This window comes from Equus quagga, chromosome 11 (assembly GCF_021613505.1).
Source record: "Equus quagga isolate Etosha38 chromosome 11, UCLA_HA_Equagga_1.0, whole genome shotgun sequence".
Lineage (NCBI taxonomy): Eukaryota > Metazoa > Chordata > Mammalia > Perissodactyla > Equidae > Equus > Equus quagga.
In genome coordinates this window covers 97,761,457-97,784,914 of record NC_060277.1, presented here as the reverse complement: position 1 = coordinate 97,784,914, position 23,458 = coordinate 97,761,457, and the positions used below count along the sequence as shown (strand labels likewise).

Below are 23,458 nucleotides of genomic sequence, written 5' to 3'. Positions count from 1 at the left end.
TAGTGAGAGCTCCATCAGACTGGCTTTTTTATCCTTTTGACATGTCCCATCTTTTTTTGAACACTTCTTTACTTTTAGGCACAAAAAAATGTTCCAGACTCATTTTGTACTTCCCCTGCCCCAACCCTGGAGTCAGCCTTTTCTCCAAGGAGCTCTGGCTCCTTATGGTGGGGACTGGTATTTAAAAACAAAGATCGGGGTGTGTTCATTGCTACTGGGGTACATTGCTTCTAGGCATTTTCCTGAACACAGATAATATACACCCACACATATCTATAACTGTTTCTACACATATATATTAAAAATCACAAGTTCATCCTAATACCCCCAATTCCATTCTGGCACCACAGGTTTTTCTTAGCCTTCCTTGGCTAGGCTAGCACTTCTCTAGCACTGAGAAACCTGGCTCCCACATCATCAATCTATGTATTCATTTCTCAGTCCCACAAGATGCCCTCTTAAAGTGTCTGCATCTGCCTTTGGGCAAAATACTGTCTGCTTCTACCCAACAATCTGTTTCCCTGGGTCCTCTTTTCCTCATACTACATGTCTTTAAATAGTACCCTCTTTAGCTCTGCTCTGGACCCTTCTGCCCATTTTGCTCTTATCACCACCTCTGAGCCTTTTGTTTCTCAGGTGATGCTGAACACAGAGCGGCTGATCAAGCACGCAGTGCAGGAGAGGCTGGCCGTCACCGTGTGCATCAACAAGATTGACCGGCTGATCCTGGAGCTGAAGCTGCCTCCAACTGACGCTTATTACAAGCTGCGCCACATTGTAGATGAGGTCAATGGATTAATAAGGTATTGGGACCTTGAGACTGGATTTCCTTTCCTTAGAGACTCTGGTTTTTATAAATCCTAATCTTGAACACCTCTGGGGGCAACTCTGATTTCCTGGCATGCATTGATGAACTTTTTGGCCAAAGCTAGAGACACATCCCTGGGCTCTACAGGCATTGACTCCACAGCTTTTGCCTCTTAACTCTGTACCTTAACCAGTTGTACAACTTAACACACATTCTCAATTTAGTGTTGTGCTCAAAACCTTGGGCTTTAGAATCAGTCTCATCTTCACTCCTACCAACCGTGTAAAGTTGGGCAAATTACTTAAGCTTGTAGAACCTCAGTTTCTGCCTCTATAAAAAGGGAGCAATAATAATAATATTTTCCTAATGGAGTGTTACAGGAAATTAGGTAGATACTTGATGTAACACACTTAGCATAGTGCTTAGCATACAGTAACTGATTGGTGTATAACATTAGCTGCTATTATCTTACAAACAGACTCAGTAAATGAAGGAACTGTTTGCTCTTGTTACTGTGGATAGAGCTGCTTTTCAACAAGGTGAATTTCAGGCTCAAGTTAATAAGTATGAGCGATGGTTGGGAAACTTTACAATACAGTATCAAGGTGACTTTGAAGAATAGGTTAAATATATCTTAAAGACAGTCTTCTCTACAGGCTGAAGGATGTACTGGATGACTTCTTGAGGCCTCTCAAACGGCCCAGTAGGAGGCCATCCTACTGAGAGAACACCTCTCTGGTAGAGGGTTGGGGATGGTAGCTACATGGCCAGAGAAAGACTGACCTTTAGGAGCCTCCCCAGTTTGTAGCACTAATTCTCAACGGGGATATCTTCTCCCTATTGCTGGAAGGGCTGAGAATGATGAGAGCCCAGCATAACATCAGGAGTCCAAAAGATGAAATGATAAACTTATTTTAGAAAAAGGACATAAGGAGCGGGAAAAGGCTAAAATCCTCATCTACCAAAATAGGAAGTCAAGAAGTCATGTCTAAACCTCTAAACCAGAAATAGCAGCATAAACAAATTATTTAGACATATGGAGGTAAATGCTTTAAAAGCAGCTTTAAAAAAGTTGAAAGCAGTTGTCTCTGGGGAGCATAACTTGGGAGCGGGGTAGAGTGAAGGAGGGAACTGCTCTTTATAAGCCAATACTTTCAGTTCTAAATTAAGAAGTTCCATAGAACGGTGTGTCAGTAAGGCTAGGATTTTGGATTTGATCCCTCTGTACGACTGGTTTTCTTATAAATGGTAGTGAACTTGGGGTGCTGTGGCTTCTGCATGGCTTTTAAGACTCAAAATTTTAACGTGAATTTGTAAAACAAAGCTAAACAAGACAGTAAAGAAGAGTGGGACAGTGAGAGTGGGGAGCAAAGTTGCTTTTTCTTTCTTTCTTTCATTTATACTGGTGTTCATGTCTGTATTTGTGAAATTGAGATTTCTCTAAAATGTGTTCCTCTGATCACGTTAGATTCATTTCCTGTGTTCCAAGATCATTGTCTCTGTCCTCCAAGTTTCCCTTTGTCCGGTGTAGTTAACTTCTCCAAGATTGTGCAGAATGTCACCAGCTCTGGGAAATCAGCTGGTTACTAGGAGTTAGGGAACAACTCCATCATGTCACTTTCTTGGACCAGGCTGTTGGCAAAGCTGAGCGTGTTATGCAAGCCCCTTCTGTGGGTGAGGGCTGGAGAGAGGCTGTGATACTGACTCCCTGTCCTTCACCTGGCGTGGTGGCAGTGTTGCTGCACAGCCAGGCTTTGCACTCACGACTTTCTCTGTTGCAGCATGTATTCCACTGATGAGAACCTGATCCTTTCCCCACTCCTGGGCAATGTCTGCTTCTCCAGCTCCCAGTACAGCATCTGTTTCACGCTGGGCTCCTTTGCCAAGATCTACGCTGACACCTTTGGTAAGCACTGGCTGGCAGTCTGTCTCGCCAGCTTCCCCAGAGTTGTATGTGTCTTTCCTGCTGAGTGGTTTAGAAATTGGCTTCATGCCAGGGTCCCCTTCTGGATGGAGCATTTTATCAACTGTTCTTGTCACATTTGGGGCTTTTTTTGGCCCCAGACCCTTTCTTCAGGCTAAATGGTTTCTTTTTTTTTTTTTTAAAGATTTTATTTTTCCTTTTTCTCCCAAAGCCCCAAGCCCCCTGGTACATGGTTGTGTATTTTTAGTTGTGGGTCCTTCCAGTTGTGGCATGTGGGATACCGCCTCAGCGTGGCTTGATGAGCGGTGCCATGTCCGCACCCAGGATTCGAACTGGCAAAACCCTGGGCCACCAAAGCAGAGTGCATGAACCTAACCACTCGGCCATGGGGCCGGCCCCTAAATGGTTTCTAAACAATAGAAAAGTAAAGGTGACTAAGAAGAAATGGGTGAAGAGGGAGCTCATTTTAGAATAAGGATCTCTCCTAGAGGAAGACCGTGTTTGTCAAAAAGGAATTATCCATGCCCACAAAGCCCTTTCAGACTTCTTCCTCAAAGATGGAATCTCTCCCACTAGTAGTGCTTCTAGCTGTCTTTCCAGCTATATCTGGGCACGTAGGGCTTCTGTAGGCCTGCTTGATAACTCACATGGGATTTGCAATCAGCAGGAACAAGCCTCCGCTGGGATGCCCAGTTCAGTGTTTTCAGAGGTCCCTGGAGCCTCGATACCAGAGCCCTGGGACCACTTCCTAACTCAGGAGGCCCCCACCCTCTTCACCTCAGATTCCAGTAGGAGCCATTTCCTGAGTGTTGTGTGTGCGTCAAGTACTGCACTTACTTAGAGGGATCATTGTCACCCCCGACTCTAGAGACGAGGAGAGAGGCTCTGTGGGAGGTCTCACAGCTGACAGGTGCTGGACCTCCAGGGCTTCTGTTCTTGCCACTCAGTTGTCCTGCCTCATTCTCACTGTGGGTACATTTGCCCTTGTGAAAAAAAAGGGAGAGTAAAACTTTGTCTGTTTTTTTAATATGTACGTATTTAGTGCATCTTCATTGTAGAAAAGTGGAAAGTACAGTAAAATCTAGTCAAGAAAGCAAAATTCACCCATAATGTCATTAGTATAAGTGTGGCAAACATTTTGTAGTTCCTTCTTTCTCTGTTGAGTGTTTTACATAAATGAGATCATGTTGTATATATGTATTATAACACAGGATATATTCACTCAGTATTAGAATAAAAATTATTTTATGTAACTGCCCATTGGTACACTGTATAGATGTACTATAACTTAACTATTTTCTCATCATTAGATGTATATTTTGGTTGTTTCCAGGTGGCTGTTTTTAAAAAAATGGATAGATGGACAGTAAACGAACTTCATTTGAACAGGGTTTCAGTTTATATGTTTCTGAATGTTTTCTGTATCAGCATGTGAAGCAAAATCCAAGACCATGTCTGTAATTATAATGTGTTGATAATTCAATTTATTATTGAAAGTGCCCCTGAGCCTCAGGAGAGATTATTACTCATCCTTTGAATACACTCTTCATTTAAGAAGGAGCCAGCTGTGGCCTCCAACTTTATTATCATGAACATCCATGTATGGACTTCTAGAAAGTCAGCACTGGAAGGAATATCAGAGAATCACTGAGTCCTTCCCCTTCCTTTTACATAAGGGAAAATTATGCCTAGGGTCATAGAACTTATCGATGAGGCTGGGACTAGAATATGCTTTGGTGCTTTTTCTATCACACCATACTGTGGAAATGGATGCCATGTCCTCTTGCTAGGAATACAACAAGGCATGATGAATAATCTCTGATTTCTAGGAACTTTGTCCAGTGGGTAGACGGAATCCCACAGAGTGATGAATGGCAGTGTCAGGTGGTATCAGCTGAGTGCCAGGTAGCTGCTGTAGGCAGGTAGAGCGGAGGGAATTCAGAGGGGAAGTCAGCTCCAGTGACCAAGGAGTCAGGGAAGGCTGCTTGAAGGAGAGGGGACTTAGACAAGTGGAGAGTAGAGAGCCAGGAATTCCAGACTTGCAGGGTTAAGAGAGGAGGTATGGAGGCAGGTGGTGTTGAGCCCTGGCCTGTTCATTGACGGTGGACTGTTTCACCAAGGAGAAGATTTCAAGTCAAACTGCTGGCAGGCTGGGTTGGGACCACATTGAAGAGGGCTTGGAATGCTAAGTTAAGGAATTTAGACTTTATGCTGTTGTCAGTTAGGAGCTATTAAAGATTAGGGTGGGGTGATATGTGCAAAGCTGATGGAAGATAGACCGGAGAGAAGGAAGGGTGCGGGAACGGACACCTGTTTAGATGTTTTGCCAATATCCAGAAACAGGATTGTGAATATTGAATTAATGTTATCTGTAAGATTGAAAAGGAGGTGATAGATTGGAGGGATGTTCACTCATTCTTTCAGTAAGCTTTATTAAACTTCTGTTAGGCCCTGGGCCTAGTTCTTGTGAATACTCAAGCAGCTCCGTCCAGTGATTATAATCCAGCACATGTTAAATGCAGTCATAGAGGTGTGTAAAAGAAACAGTGGCTCACAGAGGAGGGAGTTTCAGTAACTAATAATGTGGGAACGAAGGGAAGAATTTGGTCATTAACAAAGTGGGGAAGAAAGGCATTTTGAGCTTGAATGAAGTGCCAGTGGTAGCCTCACTGAAAGATAGAAAAGTCTGAAGGGAGATGTGGCTTTAGGGGAAAGGTGATGGATTCCCTTTATGCCATCTCAAGTGAGAGAGAACAGTCTGACATCAGGGTAGAGATATCCACAGATAGTTGGAGATGTCACTGATCTGATTGAATGTTATAGGAGCTCTTGACTCAGGGATCTTGAATTTTAAAAGCCACCATTGCTTGTTTCAGTCCGACCAGAATTTGACTTAGGGTTGGAGTCAAACTAAAAATATTAATTGGTGAAAGATGAGACAACGGTGGGCTTTGGAGTCTTCTCCCCAGATGACTAGGTGTCTGCTTTCTAGAGGCTTAGGGCTAGTCAGAGCCTTAGCATGATGCTGCAGCTGGGAGGTTGCACACTGTGGATCAGGAAAGACTGAGGGAACCATTAAGTTCTGCTTCCAGAAGGGACAGGGTTTAGGTGCAGACAGAGGATGGCATGGAGACACTTGAGCCTGTCTCATCAAAGGAAGGAGTATAAGGCATACTCTTGCCCATAGCTTAGTCCTATGCTTGCTGGAGATGGAGCCACTGGGCTGCTCATTTTGGCTCCAGCACAGGCTTGTCAACTTTGGGCCAGTCCTGTCCTTCTTTGTATCTCACTGTCCTTGTCTGCCTGACTGGGTAGAAGGAAATGTCTGGACCTTGGAAAGGAAAATGCTAGAATTCTTCAGCTGCAAACCACTTGTGGCACCTGAAACAGAATTTTGACCAATACTTTGCTAGGTAGATTTTAATTGTATGGCCTCTCTTATAGGTGATATTAACTACCAGGAATTTGCTAAAAGACTCTGGGGTGACATCTACTTCAACCCCAAGACGTAAGTAGATTGTGGGAAGTGACTCTCTAGAGGGGTGATCCATTTTCCCAGTAAGTGAGGGCAGACAGAGAACGAGTTCCTAAGATTAAAACCTATGTTTTTCTTAGCCATGAACTACCATCTTTCCTCCTCAAAGTGGGCTGGCTTTATGAGTTCTAACAGGATGAGAGGCTGTTTCTCTTGAGGTCTTCACAGCTCAGCTCAGGCATGCCGGAGAATCATACCATAGGCCGTCACAGAATCTCTCTGGAAATGTTATGCTCACACACACATTCCTTCCCTTTGGCCCTGCTCAGATTCATAACTTGGGAGATACACCATTGGGGTCAGTGACAGTCTCCCCTCCCTCATGGATTACCCTCACTCTTTTTTTTCCTCCTTAGGCGAAAGTTCACAAAGAAGGCCCCCACCAGCAGCTCCCAGAGGAGCTTCGTGGAGTTTATCTTGGAGCCCCTTTATAAGATCCTCGCTCAGGTGAGTGTCACACCAGCTGGTTCAGGTCTGCCCTTTAAGCACAAGGTAGAAAAGCTGGCGAACTTAGACTTCCCCCGCCCTTGAGCCTGCTCAGTTTTGTGTTACTAAATATGAGGGTGATTGGTTACCAGTCTCCTGCATCTAGAACACTGCAGTCCTCTATGTGCTATTGAATTTGGAGTAAAGGGAGAAGGTACAAAAGACAGAAAAGGCACAACCTAGAGAAATTTTGTGCAGAGATTTTGACTATTCAAAAGAATGTGATACTTGAGAACTAATAATTTCAGTTATGGGCATTTAAATTACAGCTGTAATTGTGAAAGTCCCCTAGGTTCTCTCTATATATGTTTGTTATAGCATTATTTATAACAACTGGAAAAGAAAAAAACTGGAAATAAGTTAAATGTTCATCAATGAGGATCTGATTAAATGAATTATGGTTCATTCCATAAAATGAAGTATTTTCCAGTCGTTGGAAGAATGGCTGTCTGAGCTTGGCTTTAGTGACTGTTCTCAGCATGTATGTGTGTGATGTTTGTCAGATTGAAAAGGGTGCATCAGACAGTGGTAAGGATGTAGTTAAACATGTGAGATGCTCCAGAGAGAAGAGTATAATTTTGCATTTGTATGAATTCATGTTGTACAGGAATTTTCATATAGACCTTTCTCCCAAGACATTATAAAATATGCAAGTGTTTAATAAGCACTGTCCACAGGGAACACACACACATACACAGAATGTGTGTGGCCATTCCAGCTGACAAAATAGTAAAACATAGCAACAAGACAAAATAACATGATTAAAATTTGTTAGTGCTGGGGCTGGCCCCGTGGCCGAGTGGTTAAGTTCGCACGCTCCGCTGCAAGCGGCCCAGTGTTTCGTTGGTTCGAATCCTGGGCGTGGACATGGCACTGCTCGTCAGACCACGCTGAGGCAGCGTCCCACATGCCACAACTAGAAGGACCCACAACGAAGAATATACAACTATGTACTGGGGGGCTTTGGGGAGAAAAAGGAAAAAATAAAATCTTTAAAAAAAAAAAAAATTTGTTAGTGCTGAAAACAGTATCTTGTGTCAGACCGGAATGGATTAATATAAGAAATTTATGGAGTCTGTCTCAGAGGGACCTTGCATCTGCTGAGGGTGATTTAGCTTGGCCCTGCCCTCACAGTAGAGGGACTGCTAGGTGACCTTTTTTGGTGCCTTCCTGTGGAGTGATCCTCTAAATCTGAGAAGTGTCTACATAGGGAGGAGAAAGGGATTTCCTGAGTGGGATGAGATGCTGCTTTTCAGACACCAGGGGGCAGCACTGACAGCAGTCCATCTGAGAGTGCCAGGTTTATTGTTGGTGTGGGCATTTAACTAAGCCTACCCACCCAGGGTTTGTTTGAAGGGTTGGTACCAAAGATTTCCTTGAAGCCAAATTGTCCTTGTCAAGAGCTCTCTCTGTAGAAGAGAACCTAGTGCAGGGACCCTTCCAGTTGCCCTTCGGCCCTCCCTTGTCCTCCTCTGTAACACCACACTGGGGCTATCACTGCAGCTAACATGGTGTCTGGTACCATCACAGGTTGTGGGTGATGTGGACACCAGCCTCCCAAGGACCCTGGATGAACTTGGCATCCACCTAACCAAGGAAGAGCTGAAGCTGAACATCCGCCCCCTGCTCAGGCTGGTCTGCAAAAAGTTCTTTGGCGAGTTCACAGGTAATAAAGAATCCATGGCCCCCTTAACATCATCTCATCATCATGTCCCGCCACATGCGCCATAGGGAACTTTTCCTTACCCCATATTGGTATTCAGAGATCTGAGGTCTTTTAAATAAACAAATCGGCAAACAGAACACTTGGGTTTTTTCCTAGCTTCTTTCCTTAGTTGAATGGTACCAAGAATTCTACCTTGGCAAACAAAAGCAATTAAATTTCCCTTCCAGGAGCAGCATGCAAGTGAAGGAGACAGGGAAGCAGATTTTGAGGTTCTGGTATTTTCCCCAGAGGGCAGTGAGGAAGGTGGGCTCATGGGTGATTTGAATTGTGGGAGAAGCACCAGGCTAGAACTGGGGAGCCTTGGACTGTAGACTCAGATTTCTCTTTCCCCTGAGCTCCTCTCTCCTGTGTTTTAGTTGCACGTGAGGCAGGTGATAGGGTAGAATAAACACCAGACTGGTTGAGAGGAGACCTGAGTCTCCATGCTGCTCTGGCCCTGGCCCTCCCTTGGGGTGACCCTGAGCCAGCCACCAAGTTCTTCTGTGACTAATTTCTTATCTGTAAAATAAGGGAGGAGGAAAAAGTGATGGCTAGGGGCCTTCTCAGCAACCTCTTGATTCTGCATTTGGTGGGTATTGAGTGTCTGAACCCCAAAAGTGCATAATTTTAGTAGTTCATTCTGGCCTGGCCATCAATCTGACATAGGAGATAACAAGTAAAAGCAGACATGCCTGCCCCAAGGTGCTAATGGAGGTTCTTTCTAACATGGCTTATTGGCTGTTAGAAAAAGAGGGTAACTTATTGAGCAGAAATTTGTGCAGTGTTTCTCAAAGGGGAAGAGTAAATTCGGAGATTGTTCTATAAAGAAGAGATGAGGTACTTATTTAGTTCAGTATAAGTGCTTATATTCAATAAAAGGTCATGGATTGATAGAGGTGGATTAAAATTTTTGTCAGCTGAGTTTCAAGGAACCACTGAGACCTGCTTCTTGCTCTTCCCTTGTGTCAGGGTGACTCCAACCTTTTAGCAGCATATTCCCAGGAAACAGGGTATCACTTCCCTCCTAGAATCATAGTACCATAGCTTTTAGAGTGGAAAATCAGTCCCCTCACTTTTAGCTTTCTGATCATCATGAGTGGACCAATAACTCAGCGCTCACTTACCCACGAGAGTGTATAGTAATGGGTTTCTCTTCCTCCACAGGCTTTGTGGACATGTGTGTGCAGCATATCCCTTCTCCAAAGGTGGGCGCCAAGCCCAAGATTGAGCACACCTACACCGGTGGTGTGGACTCCGACCTTGGCGAGGCCATGAGCGACTGTGACCCTGATGTAAGGGAACCTGGCCCCCAGTTCTCTGATTTTTTCCCCTCCTGGATGGGGGCCCTCTTTTCTGGTCATAGAAACAATGCTTTCTTTGCTGTCTTTGCATGCCCCTTCCCGTAACCATAGACAGACCTGAATTCAAAGCCTAATGTTACCACTACTAGTGGTATGATTTTGGGAACGTTATCCATTCTTTCTGAGTCTGAGAGTCTTGCTCTATAAAATGAGGATAATCATATGTATGTGGTTGTTATGAGAGTTAAATAAGATTTAAAAAAGTGTTACGGTTGTGTTTACCATGATGCCTGAGAGATCGTAAAGATTCCAACGAATGGTAGCTAATCTCGTCAGTCCTGGCTTTTAAAAAATCTTCCCCAGCCATTCCTTAGACAATCTAGTTTCTCAGCATAAACTTAAAGCCAGTCAAGAACTGTGAGTTACATCTTTGGAGGAACAAGTTAATTTTGTAATCTTGCAAGTTAACAGTGCCAGTCTGCCATCCTAGACCTGCCTCTCTCCCCATTGCCCTCATTCCCCCAGAAAAAAGGAAAAGAGTTTGTTGGCTATGCCTGTGACATCTGTTAACTAAGCAGGGGGTAGGGCATTTGGAATTTTCCTAGGAGATTGCCATATCTTCCTTTAGGTCTGGGCTGCCTCTTCATAGAGCTTGTGTTGTTGCTATCAAGGCAATGGAGACAGTGGTACTTACTCAAAGAGTATGTGTGGTTGAAGCTGTACTTTATCCCCTCTTCCAGGGTCCCCTGATGTGCCACACTACCAAGATGTACAGCACAGATGATGGAGTTCAGTTTCATGCTTTTGGCCGGGTGCTCAGTGGCACCATCCATGCTGGACAGCCCGTGAAGGTGCTGGGGGAGAACTACACCCTGGAGGATGAGGAAGACTCCCAGATATGCACCGTGGGCCGCCTTTGGATCTCCGTGGCCAGGTAATGCCAACCAGAGCCTACAGGGCGTGCCTTGGCCTCTACACTTGAACTCCCCGAGAAGCTGGAAGGGGTGGTCCTGCTTGGAAAACACAGTAGCTGCCTGGCTCCCTACACTAGGGGTTAAGATGACCCTCCCTCAGCAGATCTATCGACTTCTAGTTCTCACCACCCAAAGTTGCTAGGGTCAGAAGGCAGCTGTTCTTGGGATAATGCCAAGACCCTGCCTTTGCATTTTGGATGGATTGTATGAACTTTTGTAGCAGAATTTCTGTTTTTACTCATCTTAATCCTGGGTGCGGACATGGCACCGCTCATCAGGCCTGATCCAAACCGGTGAAACGCTGTCCCCCAGCTTTTCAATTTTCTTCTACCTTCTTGGGAACAGAAGTGGATTTGGAGGAGGGAAAAGGCAGCGTCCCACATAGCACAACCAGAGGGACCTCCAACTAGAATATACAACTGTGTACTGGGGGGGCTTTGGGGAGAAGAAGAAGACGACAAAAAAAAAGAAAAGCTGGGAGAGTTGCAGTATCTTCTGTGGTGCTTTTGGCATCTCCTTACATTCTACCCCTTGGGCAGCATCACCACCATCCAACAGGAATTAGGTTTTCCCATTTTGTCCTCTTATAATACCTTACACTTTTCTTTTATGTCACCCATCAGTTGTGATCACATGTATGTGTGGTTATATGATTGATTGTCTATTGCATCCCTCCACTGCTAGAATGTATCTGTTAGACTCTCCTCTGCTCCTGGCTCAGTGCCTGGCATATAGCGGATGCTGGGTAAAGTTTTATGGAATCAACACTCTGCCCAAGAGTATTGTGCTTATTGCTGCTTATTGGATGTTGCTCCAGGTACCACATTGAGGTGAACCGTGTTCCTGCTGGCAACTGGGTTCTGATTGAAGGTGTTGATCAGCCAATTGTGAAGACTGCGACTATAACTGAACCACGAGGCAATGAGGAGGTAGAGTTTCTGAAGAGGCAACTGGATTGGCTTAAGCTAGAGGGTCACAAGGAACCACAGCACACATGAGCAACAAGCATCAGCACTTGCAGGGGACTAACCCGGAGTCACTGCTGCTTTCTGGTTCCAGGCCTCAGCACAGGCTCAGCCTTCTAGATCTGACTCTGCTGGGTTCTCGCTCTACTTGACTCAGAGGCTAGGAATTAGAGGGAGTTCCTTTTCTTCTTTTCCTCCTCTCTTTGTTTTGCCAAAATACACGGCAATAAATGGCCCTTCATGTTGCCTCCAAGCACCACCATGGGTCGTGGGTGGGGAGGTCCTCACCTCCTCTCTGACGCGTGCACCTTTTGTGCCTGCTCAGGCCAGGTGCCCTCACTGTTGTGCGTTTTCTATCTCAGGCTCAGATTTTCCGGCCCTTGAAGTTCAACACCACGTCTGTTATCAAGATTGCTGTGGAGCCAGTCAACCCCTCAGAGCTGCCCAAGATGCTGGACGGTCTGCGCAAGGTCAACAAGAGCTATCCGTCCCTCACCACCAAGGTATGTCTGCAGCAGCAGCCAAGCCTCGCTTGCCCCAGCTGACTGGTCCTTGCGTCCATCAGGCATCTCTCATCTGCTGCTTCTGGAAACTGTATCAGGAGCTAATCCCTGTCTTTTACTGTCATTTGAAGGCAGGATGAGACCCATGTTTGTGTGTGTGGATGTGTGCATGCATGTGCATCTTCCACAAGTATCTTTGGATAAGATAGAGATGTTCCTTGGAGAGTACACTTTGAATTGATTTTCCAGAAAATATAGAGGGAAAAGTGACTCACTCTGATCCTTGTAAACTTTGAGCCTGCCAGCATACCATTCTGAGTAGTTGGACGTAAAGAGTTCCTTTATGTCCACAGACATAGGGCACGGTTGTCCCTTAATGGCTAAGATGGGAATGAAATTGGTGCCCTTACACCCAGTAGCACAGTGCGGAGTGGTCCAGATGTCTTGAGGACTGACTCATAAGCCACTCTCCCCACCAATTCTTCCTGAAGAGGCTGGAACTGATGCTGAGCAATGGCTGTTTCTGATAGTGGATTCAGGCACCTCCTCCTGGGTTCTAGCTTTGATTCTGTTTCTGTCTGCTGTTGCTGGCACAAGAGAGTCCAGGCTTTGACCACCAGGGCTCTTGTGTTTCAGGTGGAAGAATCTGGCGAGCATGTGATTCTGGGTACTGGGGAGCTCTACCTGGACTGTGTGATGCATGATTTGCGGAAGATGTACTCAGAGATAGACATCAAGGTAAAGCCCCTTCCTTTAGCGCCTGCATGGCCTGGAGCTTGGCTGATAGCTCGAGACTGATTTTACAAGCAACCAAACCCTTGATTCCCCTGGAAGGTCCAAGGGTAGAGGAGTGCACAATGCTGGGAGGTCTATTTGGGAAAAGCATGATCTCTTGCTACCTATATAGGATGGTATTTGAGATCTGGTTTGGCTCCTTCTGCTGGTTTATTCTCAATGTCATACGTGTAAAGTCGAGGTGCTCAATCCAGAGTTATTCTTGGTCTTTTGTTAGGAAAACAGCTGCACAAAAGTTACCCCTTTTGGGGAGTAGGGCTCAGAGTGGATGATCTCAAGGAGAGAGTGGGAGCTGGCTCTGCTGGATTCATTGTCAAGTCTTGATATAGCCCTTGAGTTAAACTGCCCATTGCATGGCATCAGTCTCTCAGTTGATACACACATTTTCTCGAAGGCCCTGTGGTGGGAATGAATACCCTCGTGTACCACTCTTAGTCTCTTACTGATGTGCCCAGGACTGGTGCTATAGAAGAGACTGGGTTTCCCGGTAGCAAGCCACCTGGGAGCTTCGGGAAGGAGCTCCTGACATCATGGGTTGAGAATGGAACAAGTACTCTCCAGTCAGTCTCTAGTGTCAGTTCTGACAGACCCTCAGGATTTGTTCGGTGGAACAGCTGAACGGATGTTGAAAGATAACCTTGGGGGACTATGATTTAGGTCCGGATTTGATCCCCACTTACTCTCAGCTCAGGAACATAAATTCTGGTTTCTTAGTGATGGTGTGGACTTTCAGCCTGCTGTACTTGGCACTAATGTGATTAAGACAGAAGGGGATGGGGCCGGCCCCATGGCCGAGTGGTTAAGTTCGCGCGCTCCGCTGCAGGCAGCCCAGTGTTTCACCGGTTCAAATCCTGGGTGCAGACATGGCACCACTCATGGAGTCACGCTGAGGCAGCGTCCCACATGCCACAACTAGAAGGAGCCACAACTAAGAATATACAACTATGTACCGGGGGGCTTTGGGGAGAAAAAGGAAAAAAATAAAATCTTTAAAAAAAAAAAGACAGAAGGGGTTCTCACAGAGGTAGTGTCAGGGGAACCTCAGAATTCCCTTTGGCAGAGGGTTTTCTTTCCAGTAAAATTAGACCCTGCCTAACAATTTATTTTGTTTCCCAGGTGGCTGACCCTGTTGTCACGTTTTGTGAGACGGTGGTGGAAACCTCCTCCCTCAAGTGCTTTGCTGAAACGCCCAATAAGAAGTAAGCTGGGGGTCATAGTGACCCTGGGACTGATATGGGACACTCTCCCCTCCCCCCAGCTCCACTCCAATCACAAGCTCTGTGAACATAGAGACCCCTGAGTCTTGGGATAGAAGTGCTTAGGACACTTGAGCTTTACCCCAGCCCTCTCGTCCCTGTGCCTTTGGACATGATGCTGTGGAATTCTTTGCCTCAGGTACTCCCAGGATTGGTTTTGGAATTGCCACTCCTCTCTATATAATATGCCTATCTTAAAATTTTGCCCTAGGGTCAAGCCTGGTGGTGTAGTGGTTAAGTTCGTGCCCTCTGCTTCAGTGGCCCAGGGTTCGGAGGTTCGGATCCCAGGTGCAGACCTAGCACCGCTTGTGAAGCCATGCTGTGGCAGGATCCCACATAAAATAGAGGAAGATTGGCACAGATGTTAGCTCAGTGACAATCTTCCTCAAGCAAAAAGAGGAAGATTGGCAACAGATGTTAGCTCAGGGCCAATCTTCCTCAAATAAATAAATAAATAAAATTTTTTTTTTTGCCCTAACAGCAATCCTGCTGTTTTACTGTTTAATATGCTGATACCATTTAAAGCTTTAAAAATATATATACATATTTTTTTGCCCCAAACTTTACTTTCTTAAAGAGTGGTTCAGATGAAAGAAAACAGAAGATGAGCCCTTTTTGCTCCACTCTACCCCTGTAACTTTCACTGATGTCACTGCCTAGCTGTTTTCTCTGTCACCCTTTTCTTAAAAGTGCCCCTTCTACTAGTCCTGTTGACCCTCCTCATTACTCATTTCCTTTCTGACTAGGAACAAGATCACCATGATTGCTGAGCCTCTTGAGAAGGGCCTTGCTGAGGACATTGAGAACGAGGTGGTCCAGATCACATGGAACAGGTAAGAACACAGCTCTGATTCCAGGACTGAATGGAGATGGGCACCACAGCTTCCCTGCCAGGTCTCTAATACCACACATCCTTCTAGAAAGTAATTTGGTGTCCCCCCTTTGCTGTTGCACTGGGCCTAGCATGGGTAGGCTGAGGTGACTGTCTTCCAGAAAGGCAGAGTCTGTGGCCCCAGGAGCCAGCAATCACAGAGCTGTCTGACACCCCCATTTTCTCCTCCTTCCCCCAGGAAGAAGCTGGGAGAGTTCTTCCAGACCAAGTACGATTGGGATCTGCTGGCTGCCCGTTCCATCTGGGCTTTTGGCCCTGATGCTACTGGCCCCAACATCCTGGTGGATGATACCCTGCCCTCTGAGGTACAGCAGAACTGATAGGAGCCTTGTGGCAGTTTCGTAGCTCTTGAGTGGAAGAAACTACAAAGTGTTCTTTTCCCAAAAGTATTTTCTGTCTTCTGGTGAAGGAGAGTCCTCTTACTGGTGCACCTACCTTTTTGTCCATTTAAACTCTTTGGCTGTTGCCCCAGTCACTGCTAAGGGGCCTTCATGTTTCATGCAGGTGGACAAGGCTCTTCTTGGCTCAGTGAAGGACAGCATCGTTCAAGGTTTCCAGTGGGGAACCAGGGAGGGGCCCCTCTGTGATGAGTGTAAGTGCAGCAGCGCCTCGGTCCCCTCCACCCCAGTCCTCTAGCGTCCTTGCACCCACGTGTGTGAGAGGGGGTGGGCTCATCTTTGGGACCTGGCAGGAGAAGCAGCTGGGGACACACAGAGCCTTCCCATGTCCTGGGCCAGTTTCCTCTCTTCTCCCTCCCCCCGATCCTGGTGCTACCACTTAGTGTATCCTGGAAATGAAGTCATTTCTAGACTGATATTTGCTCCTTGTTCTTGACAAGGAATGTGTGTGAGGAGAGGTATCAAGAGGAGCGTGGGATTGGAGTGGTTCACAGACCAGGATTGGACCTAATGGGAACAAATGTGCAATTCCCAGAACTTATTCTACATCCATAAATAATTAAATATCGGAAAGAAGCACATAAACTTCTAAGGAATCTTTGTGATGTCTGAGCATGGCCTGAAACCAACAGCATATGCTTACCTTCTGACCTCTGCTACACGCCTTGTACAGTCTATTAGAACACCCATCTGCAGGGAGATCTTGTACCATCTCTTTTGTGACCATAAGACAGCCGCAGTGCTGCAAGAGGCTCCTTGCTGCTCTGCCTGTGGGCCCTTGACTGGCACCAGAACCACTCCTCAGTCAGCTGCCCCATCTCCTTTTCAGTGATTCGAAATGTCAAGTTTAAGATCCTGGATGCAGTGGTTGCTCAGGAGCCCCTGCACCGGGGCGGAGGCCAGATCATCCCCACAGCCAGGAGAGTTGTCTATTCTGCCTTCCTCATGGTAAGCGAGCAGGGCAAGCCTGCTCCAGAGCATGAAGTGGGGCCTCGAGACTACAGACCCCCAGCCTTCCTTTGATCCAGGTTCTCGGTCTCAGCCTTTGCCAAGCTGAGGAAGCCTCCTTGCTCTGTTGTAGGCCACTCCTCGTCTGATGGAGCCTTACTACTTCGTGGAGGTCCAGGCTCCTGCAGATTGTGTCTCTGCTGTTTATACTGTCCTGGCCAGGCGCAGGTGAGCAGCCCCAGGCATGTTAGGGTGTGTGCAGAGGACAAGAGCAGAGGAAGAAGTAACTGGCTACTGCAGGGAAGAGGAGATTGGTCTTCCCCACACACTCCACTTCTGAAACATAGGGAGCTGATTTCTCAGAATGAAGTAGGAAAGGAATGAGCCAATCCCCAGCTTTCCCCAAATTAAAATTTGAGATTCCTTCTTGGTCCCCCCTCCTCGGAGAGCTCCTAGGGAAAGTACTGAAGCGTGTCAATGGTGGGAATGTCTATAGGGCCTTGTCCCATCAGTGTTCCCACTCTTGCCCAGAGGTCACTGCCCCTTTGACTTCATAGGGAACTACACTGCGAGCGCCAAGCCTTTTCTGCCCTCCCTAGCGCATTTGTGCTTATTCTTTGTTTGATGATAACTCTGGGTTGGGGTACGTTTGGGGGCAGATTGCTTCTCTGCTTTTAGCCTGTGTAGGTAGGGACTCAGCCTGTTTTTCTCTCTCAGGGGGCATGTGACTCAGGATGCACCCATCCCAGGCTCCCCTCTCTACACCATCAAAGCTTTCATCCCAGCCATCGACTCTTTTGGCTTTGAGACTGATCTGCGGACTCATACCCAGGGGCAGGCCTTTTCCTTGTCTGTCTTCCACCATTGGCAGGTGAGAAAAAGGGGCAGGCTGGCCAGCTTGGCCTCCCTCCTGTACAAAACCAATCCCCTCTGACCTGTTCCCCTTCCAAGTCCCAAGTGAGATTTCCAATATCCTAGAGAAGAGTCCTGCTTCCAGGCCTGAATGCTCTGGGGAGCCTGCTTGCACCATCTGAAACCCCTTTCTTTGCCTTTCAGATTGTTCCTGGTGATCCTCTGGACAAGAGCATTGTCATCCGCCCCTTGGAGCCACAGCCAGCTCCTCACCTGGCCCGGGAATTCATGATCAAAACCCGTCGTAGGAAGGTCTGTGTCCTTCAGGCCCATTGCCACCTCTCAGCCCTCTCCTGTTGAGACCCCTCTTCATTTCTTCCTTTTGGACCCTTCTCCCAAAGACTGAGAGCAGTTTACTGTACAGTGTAGAGAGATGCGATCTGTACGGGTCTCAGGCAACCATACCTGGCACCCAGTCTGGCTGGAAAAGAGAGCCTTCCCCTCTCCTGTGACGATACCCTAAGGCAGGGCTCCTGAAATAGCTTGGCTGACATTCTGCCCCCCACCAGCCTCCCACTCAAGCACAGTCAGCCACCACATAGGGTTCATTCTTGCATTTGCTCCCACTCTCTGCAGGGCCTGAGTGAAGACGTGAGCATCAGCAAGTTCTTCGATGATCCTATGTTGCTGGAGCTCGCCAAGCAGGATGTTGTGCTCAATTACCCCATGTGAGTGCCGGGACTCCTGGCAGCTCCTGCTCCCTACATTGGGCTGCGTACTGGACTTGAAGCTGAGACCTGATGTAACTTGGACTCCACGTTGTCAGAGAGCGTCTGGTTGCTGCTCTGGCTATCTTTAACGACCCAAGAGCCTCCAACCAGTGAAGGAGGAGAATTTGGCCTCCTAGCTCCTTCTGTGGCCTCTGCCTGGCTCCATTCCCAGGGAACATAGAGGAGCTTGGGCTCAGGGAGGGAGAAGGGGATGAAAGTGTTTAACCCCAAGGGGCCATGTCTTCAGAATTTACGTGGAATTTTTTTTTTTTTTTTTAACAAATTTGACCTTAAACGTGGTTTATAAGCAAAAAGAACATTCTGACCTCTGCCTTTCTCTGTTCCTTTCATCCCCACCCCTCCACCCGCTTTCCTCCAGCAGTCTAGTCCTGGTACTTGCGTTCTGGATATATGTCGTCTCCCATGAGGCTTCACTGTCTCTGCTCCCAGCTGCAGCCTTCTTCCTGCCTCAGTCCCCAGGGAGGCAGCCTGTGGTGGAAGGAATGCCTGCCTCTTCATTCAGTGTTCCCATGAGCACTGAGGCCTCTTTACTGCTCCACCCTCCCACCCCCTCTCCCGGCGTCTGTCCTCTGTACCAGCTTCTGGGTGTGAGGTGTTGGGTTTCTGGGACCAGAGGTCTACTGTACCTCCTGTGTCCCCTAAGAGTCTCTCTTGTCGTCATCGTCCCGTCCCCCCCCCCCCCGGCTCAGAGTTGGGGGCCAGAACTCTTTGGTCTCTAGCCCTTTGCTGTAAGTCCTTTCACCAGCCACTACCAATCCTTTACTCTGCCCTCCCTCATGTGGAGAAGAAACCGTTGATTTTCCTCAAAACTACTTTATTAGGAGCATACCAGGGATTGATTTAAGAGGGTCTGACTGCCCCAGGCCCTATAGGACTCCTACTTCTCCCCGGCATCCTGTGCTGTTCTCTTGATGTAGTCTCTGTACATTGTGTACACAGCACCTGTGTGAGAGAGAAGGAAAAATGCCCCATGACACTGTATCTTCCACCCATCCTCTGGCTCTCCCAGGTGTCCCAGAGGAGAGTGACAACTGCAGAGTCCCAGGGGTCCAACTCAAGCCGTTCCCCTGAGAGTCCAGCTGCCCTGCTCATCTTTCTGCCCTAGGTCTCAGCAGCTGCTACAAGCACCTGACCACACAGCCTGGGGAACACCCCGTCTGACAGTTCACAAAGCACTTTCATGTATATCATCTATCTGAGAAACCTCACAGCAACCTGTGAGGTAGACAAGCCAGGTGTGGTTATCATCATGTTAGATGTAGGGAAACCGACGCTCAGAGAAAGGGATTTGTCCACTGTCACACAGCTAGTAAGTAGCTGTTTGCCTTTTGATCCAGAGAGAAAGAGAAATTCAGCCTATGTTCTGCTGTGTGATTTTTCACACCTCTAGGACAGACTGTTCATGAAACAAACTGTGTACCATCCCCACAGGTCTGGGGCAAGAAACTAAACAGGGAACCCTAAAAATCTCTTGGTATGAGAGCTTCACCAAGGACTTGATGAGGAGTCCAGCTTAGGGGACAGGGACTGAAATTATGGACCCTTAACTCTTGGGACTCACAGCCTGATTTTGCATAGTCAGTTTTGCCCTCATTGTCCTGTGACCGCAGCAGATACTCACCCAGCATGATGGCGCCCACAGCACAGGCCTGTGCTGCCACTCGGGTGTGAATCAGGTGTATGGACATCTTGGTGGAACCACGAGCTTTTAGCCGGTAAATCCTGTATGCTGCCACCACCAGGCAGCCTCCTAAGCCTGTAGGCAGAGAACATGACCCTTGGGCTTCAGTCACCAAGCACATCACTCTCCTGATAAGAGACACCTCACTAGGCAGGCTGGGCATCTAGATAAACAGCTGCTTTCCTGCTATGCCATGGGGAGGGTGAAAGGGGGGGACTGTCATTAGAATATTGAGTTGTTTCCTCTCAGTGGCGTTTTCAAAGTGGCTTCCTCCCTCCAATGACTTCCCTCCTTCATATACAAATAGTCCGTCATCTGACTCCCCCAAGCCCATTAGCTCTGCCTAGGGTACTTCTCTGACCACTGCTGGCTCCCACAGCTGTTTTCCTGCTCTTCCAGGGCCTTGAGAAAGGAAGACCTGAGAGACCCCAAACTACTTCCCATCCTGATGCTGGCGGTGGTGCCCAAGTTGCCCTGTATCCCGTGTACTGGGTTGGACACCACCTCCACCCATCCAGACTCTCATCGTCAGGGGTTATCCCTTTGTCCCTTGGCATCTTTGCCATTGGTTCACTACTCTTCTAGCTGTTGATTGTTCAGAGGCTAGGACCACTTGAGTTCTCTGCTTCCTTTTTTCAAAGGAATAGGAGCCATGTTCTTTCTGAGACAAGGCCCCCTTCCTCACCCCTCATTCCGTTCCCACTTACCTATAGGCACCAGCGGAGACTCCCTGGTCTTCCTCAGGAACTTTTCAGACACGCTGTCTTCGCCCTCAGGTGGTACCCACCAGCCTTTGTTACCAGACATGATCCTGCCCCCAGATGTTAACAGCTGGGGCTCCTAGGCTTCAGCCCAGTCCTGGAAGGAGGCACCCCACAATAAGAACTCTGATTCTCCTCAGTCAGGAGTGGAAAGAAGAATGTTGCCTGCTAAGACCCTCTCTTACCATGCCCAACACAGCCGCTACTTGAAAAGATGTCCCAGGTGTCCTATCAGAAGGCTGGACCACTAGCGCCATTTCTCCATCTCTTCTTCCTAACATCTGCCTCTTGCCTAGCTCATTCTGACTTCGCTGTTTTCTCTACTTCCCCCTCTTCCATCTGCATCCCTATGAGTGTGATCCTTGGGCCAAGGAAAACAGCTGGAAAAACCAACAGATGAGGGTGGGAGGAACAGGTCTTGAGCCTTAGCACTCCCACTGGCCTTGCGTCTGTGACAGTTGCTCCTAAGGGAGCTACAGAGCAGAATCTGGCCCCAGGGAGCCGGAGCCATCCCAGACAGTGTTAAAGCACTGGTTACCGAATCACCAGAGCCAGAGATTAAAGTGATTGGACATTGGTTTGTGTATAATTTAGCATAGATTTTGGACATTAATACTAACAGGACAAATTCTGGTCCCTGAGCTGCTACCCTGTTTCCAGGTCCATCTCTTGCCAGATTCTTTACAATCTGGCCATCCCCCTGCTTCCATCCCTGGGCTGGTGATGCTTATCACTCTATTTGCTAACCCCTTAAATGTCTGCTCTGATCGCAAACTAGACCGAGTCCCAGAGTCCTGGTCTTTAGACCAGAAGTTCTGCCTGTGGGCTGCCTTCTAACTCTAAGCATGAGACACTCCCTGCTTGAGGCAACTTCTATTCCTAGATGCCCCTCCTTCTCTCCTTGAGGAGCGAGGACTGTTGGCCCCACAGGTCCTCAGCATGCTGGTGCTTACCCTAGGAGATGGCTAGAAAAGTGGAGTGCGAGCAGCCGGGCCAGGGCTCAGCATCTGCTGTTTTGAACCAGCCAAGAGCTAAGATGGAGCTGCCACTGTAGGGTCAGGGAAGCAGTGACAGGCTTTATGGAGACTTTGAAGTTAGGAATGGAGAGGGGAGGAGATAGGACAGGGCATTAGTCTTAACCCCCCATCTGCTGAGTTCCAGGCTGGAGCTCTAAGCTCTGGAAAGTAACAAAAGACCAGATGGAGGGGAGCCCTTAACTAGATTCAATCTTTTAATTCCCACAGACGTAAGTGGCTGGATCAGAGATGGACTTCATGTGGAAAGCTGAGGTGGGAATATAGAGGCGAGAGTGGGTAGAGATCCTGGGTTCTTCCCCAAGTTAAACTGTCTCAAATACTCTTATGAACAATGTGGGATATAAATAAAATGCCCCGAATGTGGGAGGCAGGCTCTCTGGTCTAGGTGTTGATCTCTTCAAGAATGTTTCTAGACCAAGGAGATTTATTCAAGAGTTTGAAACAACTGGGACTTCCCTCACATCTCCAGAGCTCTTTACACTGCCTGTGGAGGTGATGCTCACTCAGGTGACAGAGATAACAGTGACCAGCATTCATGCCTATTCTGTGCCAGGTATTTGCATTCAGACTTTTCAACTATTCTGTATAGCATGAAGTAGTTTTTTCATAGACAAGGGAACTGAACTTCCAAGAGGCTAAATATCTTATCCAAGGGTACATGGCTTGTAAATGGCAGTGTCATGATCCGTACCTGGGTCTGGCTGGCTCCGAAGTTTGTACTTCTAGCCTGCTCCCCAGGGGGCTGGCCAAGCTCAAACCCTCTCCAGATCGATGCTAGAGCTTAGGAGTGCTCTTCAATCACGGTGCCCTTGATTAGAGAAGAAAAAGAAAATACCGTCTTGCTGAACAAGTAGAGAAAGATGTAGATGCACTATGGAGAGTCCCACTCCATCCCAGGCCTTTGTTCCTTCCCTAGATGACTCTCAACCCCTCGTGTCTGTCCTAAAGGGGCTCTTCAGCACTGGAAATTTGTCCAGCAGCTGATGTCTCTCTTTTCTCTGCCCGGCACTCACTGCTCTAGGAGGAGACCCAGGGTCACAGCAATTCCCCAGGGCCTTCACATATCCCCAGCGTCCATGGGAACTCTCCTCCCAGTCATTCACACACACTCTCCTGTGCTGCCTCTCCTGGTCCCAACTGTGGCCTGAACTCTCAAGAGATGGATGGGGGGTGAGAGAAGGGAGGATAGAAATATCTGAATGAGACAGGGCAAGAATCAGGATCAACTCCAAGGCCTTTGGGGAACTGAGGCCAAGCTATGGAAAGCAAAGTTCAGCTTCTTTTTGTTGCGATTATGTTGATGCTCCCACAGCATCTCAGCCCAGAACTGAGGAAATAATAATAGTTGCTGTAATTTACTGAGCACCTATGGGCCAAGAATTGTGCTAATTGCTTTAAATATTTAAATAAATAAATTTTATTTTATTTATTAAATTTTATTTAGTCCTCAGACCTCTATGAGGTAGGTGCTATTATTATTCCCGTTTCACAGATGAAAACTGAGGCTTCAGTTAAATGTCTTACTTAAGGTCATAGTAAGTGACAGAAAGAAAAAAGTACCAGACTTCTAGCCATTTCTAAAATCATCTCTCACTACTCTGGACTAATGGGAGAATGACTGTGAAGTGGAAAAGTCTTAAAATAGAAGAAATAAATTTTTTTTATTTAAAAAATTTCTGAGAACACACAGTAACTAAAACTTCAAGGAAAAGATTTCTGTAGAGTCCTGCTTTAGTAAACAGATAAGATAAAGTATGATAACATCATTTTTGTTAATATGCCAAGTTTTTAATAGTTTTTTTGATTTAAGCATTTCTACATTAGTAATTTGCTTAGTAAACCTCTT

At 47.1% G+C, this 23,458-nt stretch overlaps 2 protein-coding genes across 4 annotated transcripts in view; one reads left to right on the top strand and one right to left on the bottom strand.

Annotated features, from left to right (window-relative positions):
• Window positions 1-18,375, top strand: part of EFTUD2 (elongation factor Tu GTP binding domain containing 2) — a 38,978-nt gene extending 20,603 nt beyond the window's left edge. The window contains exons 10-28 of the mRNA XM_046675507.1: window positions 637-803; window positions 2,590-2,714; window positions 6,177-6,240; window positions 6,624-6,714; window positions 8,284-8,419; window positions 9,623-9,750; window positions 10,500-10,693; window positions 11,551-11,662; window positions 12,061-12,201; window positions 12,838-12,939; window positions 14,113-14,195; window positions 14,999-15,085; window positions 15,323-15,449; window positions 15,649-15,736; window positions 16,372-16,490; window positions 16,624-16,718; window positions 17,208-17,361; window positions 17,547-17,654; window positions 17,979-18,375. Coding sequence (XP_046531463.1) covers window positions 637-803; window positions 2,590-2,714; window positions 6,177-6,240; window positions 6,624-6,714; window positions 8,284-8,419; window positions 9,623-9,750; window positions 10,500-10,693; window positions 11,551-11,662; window positions 12,061-12,201; window positions 12,838-12,939; window positions 14,113-14,195; window positions 14,999-15,085; window positions 15,323-15,449; window positions 15,649-15,736; window positions 16,372-16,490; window positions 16,624-16,718; window positions 17,208-17,361; window positions 17,547-17,654; window positions 17,979-18,074 — 2,217 coding nt within the window. The 3' untranslated portion in view covers window positions 18,075-18,375. The remainder of the gene's footprint in view (window positions 1-636; window positions 804-2,589; window positions 2,715-6,176; window positions 6,241-6,623; window positions 6,715-8,283; window positions 8,420-9,622; window positions 9,751-10,499; window positions 10,694-11,550; window positions 11,663-12,060; window positions 12,202-12,837; window positions 12,940-14,112; window positions 14,196-14,998; window positions 15,086-15,322; window positions 15,450-15,648; window positions 15,737-16,371; window positions 16,491-16,623; window positions 16,719-17,207; window positions 17,362-17,546; window positions 17,655-17,978) is intronic.
• Window positions 18,376-18,896: 521 nt separating this feature from the next.
• HIGD1B (HIG1 hypoxia inducible domain family member 1B) lies at window positions 18,897-22,997 on the bottom strand. Of its 3 annotated transcripts, none has more exons than XM_046675510.1 (4): window positions 22,304-22,997; window positions 20,522-20,672; window positions 19,755-19,889; window positions 18,897-19,075 (listed from the first exon to the last, which is right to left on the bottom strand). In XM_046675510.1, exons 2-4 carry the CDS (start codon window positions 20,619-20,621, stop codon window positions 19,011-19,013), a joined length of 300 nt encoding a protein of 99 aa, XP_046531466.1. In that variant the 5' UTR covers window positions 20,622-20,672; window positions 22,304-22,997; the 3' UTR covers window positions 18,897-19,010. The 3 variants fall into 3 exon arrangements, with proteins under 3 accessions (XP_046531466.1, XP_046531465.1, XP_046531464.1); XM_046675509.1 differs by lacking the exon at window positions 22,304-22,997 and adding an exon at window positions 21,529-22,297; XM_046675508.1 differs by lacking the exon at window positions 22,304-22,997 and adding an exon at window positions 20,761-21,521.
• Between the last annotated feature and the right edge of the window lie 461 nt (window positions 22,998-23,458).